The sequence below is a fragment of the Antrostomus carolinensis genome, unplaced genomic scaffold (assembly GCF_000700745.2).
Source record: "Antrostomus carolinensis isolate BGI_N321 unplaced genomic scaffold, ASM70074v2 scaffold31894, whole genome shotgun sequence".
NCBI lineage: Eukaryota > Metazoa > Chordata > Aves > Caprimulgiformes > Caprimulgidae > Antrostomus > Antrostomus carolinensis.
Window position 1 is genome coordinate 1 of NW_010310661.1, and position 8,379 is coordinate 8,379.

The 8,379-nt window shown below is 58.4% G+C and overlaps 1 protein-coding gene across 1 annotated transcript; it reads right to left on the reverse strand.

The window, feature by feature from the left end:
• Positions 1–1,436: 1,436 nt before the first annotated feature.
• On the reverse strand, positions 1,437–8,374 carry LCAT (lecithin-cholesterol acyltransferase; the record flags this gene model as incomplete). Its single annotated transcript, XM_010166494.2, has 6 exons — positions 1,437–2,059; positions 3,423–3,647; positions 3,909–4,004; positions 4,327–4,442; positions 4,897–5,053; positions 8,272–8,374. Coding segments are annotated over 6 exons (1,320 nt in total), but the record flags the coding sequence as incomplete, so codon positions are not given.
• Between the last annotated feature and the right edge of the window lie 5 nt (positions 8,375–8,379).

Below are 8,379 nucleotides of genomic sequence, written 5' to 3' on the forward strand. Positions count from 1 at the left end.
AGTTGGATCGCCATCCCCGACTGTGTCACCACCAGTCCCTGTTGCATCGCCAAGCCGGGTTGTGTTGGCAGCCCAGTTGCCTCCCAGTTGCATCGCCGAGCCGGCTGCATTGTCAGCGCTGGTCACATCATCAACTCCAGTGGCATCACAGAACCCCAGACTGGTTTGGGTTGGAAGGGACCTCAAAGCTCATCCAGTTCCAACCCCCCTGCCAGCAGCAGGGACACCTTCCACTAGACCAGGTTGCTCAAAGCCTCATCCAACCTGGCCTTCAACACTTCCAGGGAGGAGCAGCCACAGCTTCTCTGGCCAACCTGGGACACTGTCTCACCACCCTCACACCAAACAATTTCTTCCTCACATCTCAGCTCCATCTCCCCTCTGCCACTTTCAAGCCATCACCCCTTGTTCTGTCACTCCCTGCCCTTGGCCAAAGTCCCTCCCCAGCCTTCCTGGAGCCCCTTCAGGTACTGGGAGGCCACTAGAAGGTCTCCCTGGAGCCTCCTCTTCTCCAGGCTGAACAGCCCCAACTCTCTCAGCCTGTCCTCACAGCAGAGCTGCTCCAGCCCTCGCATCATCCTCATGGCCTCCTCTGGACTCGTTCTAACAGGTCCATGTCCTTCTGATGTTGGGGGCAGCTACATCACCAACCCCAGTTGTATTACCAGCCCCAGCTGCATCACCAGCCCTGGTCATGTCACCAGCCCCAGTCTCATTGCCACCTAGGACAGGTTGCCAGCCCCAGTCACATCACCAAGCCCAGCTGTGTCACCAGCCCCAGTTTCCTCACCAAGCACGTGGTTTTTCCCAAAACCCCGGCTCCTGGGGTGCCACCGGGCACCGAGTGTCTCCGTTTCCAGTCACAACGGGCTTTGCTCTCCCGCTGCGCAAGGACGAGGCAGGCTCAGCGCCCAGAAGCAAAGTGTGTTTATTATTCTGTAAATCTGCTGATTTGGGGTCAGTCTTGCCCAGGGAGCCCAACTCGCTGCCTGCCAGAGCCGTCCCTGCCGTGCCACCCCCGTGCCACCTTCATCACCACCCCGGTAAGTCAGAGCCCACGCTCGTTAGGCAAATTGCTCTGTCCCAAGTGAGCAGAGGTGACGGCTCCGCGGGCTCCGCAGCCTCTAAGGTGCCTAAACATGGCTTGTTAGTGCCGAGGGCTTGTGCCTTGGCTGTATTTCGCAAGTGTGATGTTAATGAGCTGGCAGCACGGTTAATTAGCCACCCGCTGGTGGGAAGTGCCAAGCCTCTGAAGTATAATTAATCGCCGTTCTCCAAAGAAAAAAACTAATCGGTGTGGAAGAGGGTGCCAGCCCATCCACCTGAGCTGTTGGTCTTGCTCCTTTTCCTTCCAAATTCAGCTTCAAGTCCTCTGCTCCCCTGCCTGGTAGCTTGTGGTGGCTACCAGCACGCAGGGAAGCTGGCCATCATTCCTTTCAGTTCTTTTTGGGTTCCTTAAGGACCTTCTGTCCAGGTCGGATCTTCCTCCCCTTCTCTGCCTCTGGGCTGGACCTCACCTGCGCCAGCTCCCCCGGCTCCTCTGGGCTCCCCAGCAGGATTTCATTGATGGAACTCAGCGTCAGGTTGCTGAAGACCATGTTGAGGTGGTCAACTCCTCGCAGCTCCTGGACATGGACCTTCTGCTTTTGCTGGTCACGCCATCGCTTGCACAACTCCGAACTGCGTGTGTTGACGGTGTCGTCCCCATCACCATAAATCATGTCCACAGGGTCCTCGTAAGGGAAATGCTCGTCATATATATAAGTCTCCACGGTGGGGTAGCCTGTGCCATAGAGGCAATACGTGTCCACTCCAGGAGGAGGCAAGTCCTTCAGCAAGTCCTTCATGTCCTCCCACATGTACCAGCCATCCTCCAAGTTGACATCGGTGAAAAAGCGTTGGTAGTCTCGGTAGGTGTAATTGTAAGAGGGTGTGGAGATGAAAATGTGGCTGTCGGGCCAGGCCAGGCTTGTTGGGAACATCCAGGGGCTGGTGGTGGTCATGCGCTGCTCTTCACGCAGCTTGATGTTGGACATGAGTGGGATGCCCTGATTGTCACCTGCAGGACACACAGGGGCTCATCAGAAACAGCACCAAAATGTACCCTCGCAAATGGTGTCCCTTGGGTGGCCTTGTTGGGATCAGCCCATCCACCAGTGACTCACAGCTGTCTCTGGGGTTTGGTTCCACCTCAGATCTCCCTCTGCTTACCCCTGCCCTGCCCATGACAGTACGTCCTCTCTTAACCCCTCTGGCTGCAGATATCCAAGAGCAACCTTCCAAACTCTTCTCTCCAGCCTAACATCTCTGGCTGTTAGGAGAAGCTGGATATAATCAAACCAGGATGTGTGATGGCCCTGACCAACCCAGCCTTGGACTTTCCCTGCAGCCCCAGCACCTCCACTCCTGCCCACAGGGACAGGTGGGAGCAGAACCCAATGAAGGTGCTGATAACGGGTGGCCAACCTCCATGCATCCTGCAAGCCTCGATGTTTTTGGTGTGTCTGGATCCCTAAGACCACGCAACGATCTCAGATAACCTTAAAAACATCTCTGACCCTTGCAGCAGTAAAGAAAAACATGAGGAGATGACTAAAGGGTGATGCAAGGGGCCAGATGTTAAAATCTTCAAGCACATGATTTTAATTCCAAACATTTTTGGAGCTTGTGACTTGCAGATATTCTGGGCTGTCAGCGTTGGGCAAGTGACTGTGGCTTTCTGGGCTGAGAAATGACTGAAGAGGAACTGGGTGAAGGGAGATGAAAAGCCTGAAGACAGCGAAGCTTATGGGGGATGGGCTTTGAGATGTGGGGAGATCTGAGCCAGTGGTGCAGGAGAGAGTGAGTGTCCCTTGGGTGGCTTCCATGCCCTCTGCTGCAGAAGGGCGGGATGGTTTGGACTGAGGGTCCAGCCACCTATGTAGATGGAGGTGGTGTGAGGGAGGTGGTGCAGATATGTGAATGACACCAGTGAGAAGGGGATGAGCAGGTCCCAAACTGCTTCCCTGACCCCAAGATTTTTGGCTGAGCCCTTTTCTTGCCCAGGATGAGTGTTTCAGCTTTCAAGGAGCACCCCTTGCCCAGGAGCCCATGGCGCAGGGTGTGCTGCAGGCTGTTTGGCGAGAGCTGGTGTGGACAGCCAGGCTTCAGGTGGACCCATCCAACAGCAGTTTTCCATACACACAAACCCACCAGCCCCAATCATGGGAAGTGGAGCAAGCTCCAGGGCATGCCCTGGGCTGCTCTCCTGCTGTTGGGGTTGTGGCAGGAACCTCCGTGGTGCTTTCTGCGTCCACAGACCCCTTGGCCATCTGTCCCCCACCTCTTCCACCACCGTATCCTTTCCCTGCCCACCACCACCCTTCCATTTCTGCAGGAGGGAAAGAAAGCAAAGAGGTGGCTGCACACCAGGAGTCACCCACCGGATGCCAGGACACGCAGGGGCTTGACAGACCCTCCCCAGGGGGCACCCAGGGAGATGAAACCACCAATGTACTGATCTTTCCAGGCTTGTGTCTGCTGTAGCAAGAAGTAGAGGACGTTCAGGTTGCCCATGCTGTGTCCGATGAGGAAGACGCGTCGCTGGTACTCATTGTGCATCTCCTCGATCAGGGCCTTCAGGTTCTGGAAGTATTCGGGCTGTTCCTCTGCGGACAAGAAGGGCACCAGCTCTTGGCCACCTCACTCATGGACACAGGGCTGACTCTGGGAGCCCCAACCAGGGAGAGGTGTGGGGACAGAGGCCACAGGTGCCACCACGCATTCACACCAGAGCACTGTGAATGGCCAAGTGTCCTCCACCACGGGCAGCCATCCTTCCCCAGGGGTTCCTCCACACCAACTGGCTCACCCAGCCCCTGAGAGCCATCCTGCTCCCCTCCCTGCCTCCCCACCAACCCCACACTTACGGGGCCCGACCCGCCAGTCGTAGGGAGCTGCCCGAACCGTCTGGTCCCTCACATAACCATTGTTCACCAGGTTCTGCACCAGGGTGTGGAGGTAACCTACGAGCAGAGAGAACAGGTGGGAATTAGGTTTGTGGTCTTCTCCTGTCAATATTTATCCACCCTGGCCCTGGTCATGGCCACAATGTCCTCTGGTAAGCCCCGTAGCTTGGTGGCTCAGCCAGAGGTGGTGGCTCTATGTGTCCCATGTGTGCTGGGGTCAATGTCCCTGCCGGCGCTCAAAGGGAGTGTGTCCCCAAGGTCATCATCCCTCACTCCCAGGTGACCTGGGCTCTCTGCAGAACCAGTCACGCCTGGAGACACAGGGAGACGTCTCCAATTGCAGGGAGCATGTGAGACACCACACCTCTCCTCCTCTCACCTGCCAGCTTGCTCTGGTCCAGGTATTCCACGGAATAGGTCTTGCCGAAGCCGGGCACACGGATGTGCACACCTGGAGCATTGGACATTTTCCGAGAGGTTCGGTTGTACACCACCCTGTGGGGACAGGACAGAGGGTAGCAGAAGAGCCATGTCCCCAAGGGATGGGGTGGAGACATGGGATGGAGATCATGGTGGCAGCCTGGACTTTGGTGGCAGTTTCCAAGGCCTGTGCAGAAGGGGAGGTGGACTTGTGCCACGCCGACCTCCTGGCATCTTGGGGCAGGAGGCTCTGATAGAGGGGGCTGTGGTACCCCCCTCACCCTGCTGTCCCCACCAGGCAAGGTGGTGGCATCTCTGGTGGGTGCTGAGGATGGTCTGGCTGGCATGAGCCTTGGCAGGGACATGGGAGAGGTCCGGGTGCTCGCAGGGGGAGCCAGCCAGCTGTGTTCACAAACAATCCCGTGTTTTTCCATGTGTGCCAGGTGGTGGCTGGGGGTGGAGGAGAGGGGAGGGAGATCCTCGCTAGGTCATTTCCCTGGGGAGCTTCCGGGGTAGGGGTGAGCGGTACCTGGTGTTATCGATCCAGCAGTCAACTCCCACTGGCAGGAAGGTGTTGAGGTTGAGCCAGATGGTGAAATAATCCTCTGTTTTGCGGTAGCACATCCAGTTCACCACGTCCGGCTTATCCAGCTTCGCCTCCAGCTGGTTCCCGAGACACCCGGGCACTGGTGGCACCACAGAAGGAGAGCAGAGCCAGCTTCACACCCTGTCCCACTGTCCCCGTGGGGCTGCCCAGCCCAGTGCTTCCCCAGCCCCCCAAGTAAGGGTCTCCTGGGGCTGCCAGGCTGGGGACACCTGAGGACCTGCTGCAGCAGCATCCCTGGAGAACAGCTTGCTCCATGCAGGAGCGAGGGTGCTCGGAGCTGAGACACGGGGTGAGCATGGAAGTGTCACTAAAACCACATCCTTGGGGACACCCTGAGCTGCCTTTCCCATGAGGTGACCCCCAGAGCTGCCACCCTTGGCCCAAACCTGCCAGTCCCCACCAGCACGAAGCATCCCGGGTTCTTCCACCTGCCTGGCTGGGTTTCCATCCTCCTCTCCTCACTGCAGCCTGGGGGAGGAATCGGATGCAGCCCTACCACATCCCCCGGCAGCTCGAGGGTACACAGAGTCCCCAGGGAGGTGAAGGTCACCCTGGTGCTGGCACCCAAGGCCCACGCACTGTTTTCCTGAACTTTAAACCCTCGGCAGAGGCTGAGCAAGGTCTCTGAAGTGCTTCGGTGCCGAGCGGAACCGTACCCTGCGGGAATTCAGTGCCAACAGCGCGTGGTAGGAAGGAAGTTCATGGTGTGACATGTATGACCTGAGCTCCCTTGATGGAGGGTGACCATCACCGCGGTGCCTGGTCTGCCTCTGGAATTCCTGGCAGGGATGGGACACCCATCCTGGTGCCACCCCAGTATGGGCACACGCTGTGGAGAGTGTTCCCAGCTGGAGTGCAGGAACCGAGTGCCAGCTCCTGGCACCAGTGCTGACCCGAGGGCGAGGAGAAGAGGTGAAGGGACTTCAGGGGACAGTGGCTGTGAGCCTGGTGGGATGGGAGCACTGGGTGATGAACCCCATGGCCACAGTGGGTCCTGGACTGGCCCATGGTGCATGGCTGGGGACAGCTTGGACCTTCAGTGCTGCTGCAGGCACTGTCTGCTATGTGTCCCGTGTAAGACACTTCCCCCAATGACACCACGAGCTGCTTGGTGGCCTAAAGTCCCTATAGATGCCTGCCCTGCACTGGTCTGGGACCTGGACTGGGCTGTGCTGTGGCTGTGGGACCTCACAGGCATGCTGCTGCCTGACAAAGGGCTGAAGGATGCAGGTGAGGAACATCTTTGACCTGAGAAGGATGTCCCCCATTTTCCCAGGTCCTCACCAGCCCCAGGTGTCCCTGCACCCCAGGTTCCATGAGTGCAGGTGTTTTGGGAAGCCACGGTGCTATCCATGTTGCAGGGTGAGAGGGCAGCCCAGCTTGGAGATGCTCTGGCCCCATCCCACCCACCGTGGCACCATCTCCCACAGCGTCAGGGACATGGCTGCAGCCTCCAAAAGCCTCATCCCACACAAGAGCTGGAGGAGATGTAGTGGTTGCCTCCCTCAACCTGCTTCACAGCTCCCTCACCTCCATGACATCTCCCCAGGGATACAGGGAGGGTCTAATCCTGCCTTCCAAGCACCTGGTTGGGATCAGATCATCCTGTGGATCGTGGTGTTGGAGAGCCCAGGCAGTGAACGGATAAAGAGGACCTCCCTGGTCAGTGAGAACAGGAGCACAAGGTGCTCTGAGGGGTCCGGAGGGTGCACAGCCAGCACCTCCACCCCCAGCACACAGCCCTGAGCTCTGCCTCCCCTTCCAGAGGACATTAGGTAATTATTAAGGGAGTTCCTGTGGGGGCAGAGGGGTTATCGACGGTCCCAAGGGCACTGGGGGTTTCCAGGACACCCAGGCCAGGGGGATGGGCTACACACGGACACTGAGCAGCACATGGAGCAACCGGACCCAACTGGGAGTGTGACAGGGGCTGGGGCTGGTACTGGGGGCACAGGGAGATGCTCCTACCATCACAAGCCATCCTGAGAAGCGGCACCTGGTGATGGCCACCCAGGTGTCCTGGCCACCAGCATGGCCAGGCAGAACCTGTCCCAGGGCACCGAGGCTCCAGACACCGTCCCCTGCTCTCTGGTGGCTCTGGGAGGGGAGTTTGTGGGGTCAGCGTTACAGTGGGGACATTCTGCTTTTTCTCTTCTCTTTTTAAAGGTGAAACTCGGCTTAATTAAAGAAAAAGAATCACAGGATCCCAGAACTGCCCAGATTGGAGAAGACCTTTGAGATCATTGAGTCCAATCATGAACCCAACACTGACAAGTCCCCGACTAACCCATGTCCCTCAGCACTGTGTCTACACGACTCTTCAATCCCTCCAGGGATGGGGACTCCACCACTGCCCTGGGCAACCCCTTCCAATGCCTCAGAACCCTTTCAGCAAAGAAATTCTTCCTCACATCCCATCTCAACTGCCCTGGACACAACTGGAGCCCATTTCCTCTTGTCCTGTCCCTTGGTCCTTGGTTGAACAGACCCACCCCCACCTCTCTCCACCCTCCTCCAAGGGACCTGGACAGAGCAAACCCAAGAGTTGTAGAGAAAAAACTCAATTCTGCTCAGCAGAAGTTTCAAGACAAAACTCTAGTCCCCACTTTGCACAGGGGCAAAGCTGTACAGGATGGAGGAACCAGCTGGTGGCTGCTGCTCCCACCTCCCCGAGGTGATGCCCCAACCTCTCCTTTCACCTCCCCGAGTGCCTCTGCCAAAGGTTTCTCTACACCATCCACCAGACAGGGTGGACATTGGGTGGGATGCAAGATGGACACCCTTCTGCAGCCACAGAGGAGGACTTAACCATCACCAGGGAGTGGCAGAAGACACAGGATGGGGTGGCCTTTGGGGGACCAAGGGGTGGTGGATGCTGCCCCATGGCGCTGGCATCAGCAGCCGTGGTAAGTGGCAGACGAGGAGGTGCTGCAGCTCCTGTCCCTCTGCCAGCAGAGCCCCACCAAGACCGAGCAAAGCCCTGAAGCACCCTCTGGGCCAGCTGGGAGATTTTAGAGCCCCATTTGCTTTCTGGGGTGCCCACCCTGCACCCCCAGCTCCAGGCAGCTGCGGCTGGGCATAGCCAGAGCCCTGCATCCCCAGCCCGGGGGACAGGAGGGGACGTGGGAACCGTGTGTCACCTCCCCGTGGTGGCTTCAGCTCCAGATTACCGCCGCAAAACCCCCCGGAGCCGCCAGCAGCGCGGTGCCCCGACCTCCCTGCCAGCTCCAGGGGACTGTGTGGCACTGGGGGTGCCCGCCCGTGCCCCGCGCGGTGCCCGTGCTGGCATCACCTTACCGAGTACCACGGGCGGCGTGCTGTTGGTCGGAGGAGCTTCTGGGGTGGTGGTGGGTGGAAAGAGGACATTGAAGAGCCAGAACTGGGACGTGGGCTGCAGGAGCAGCG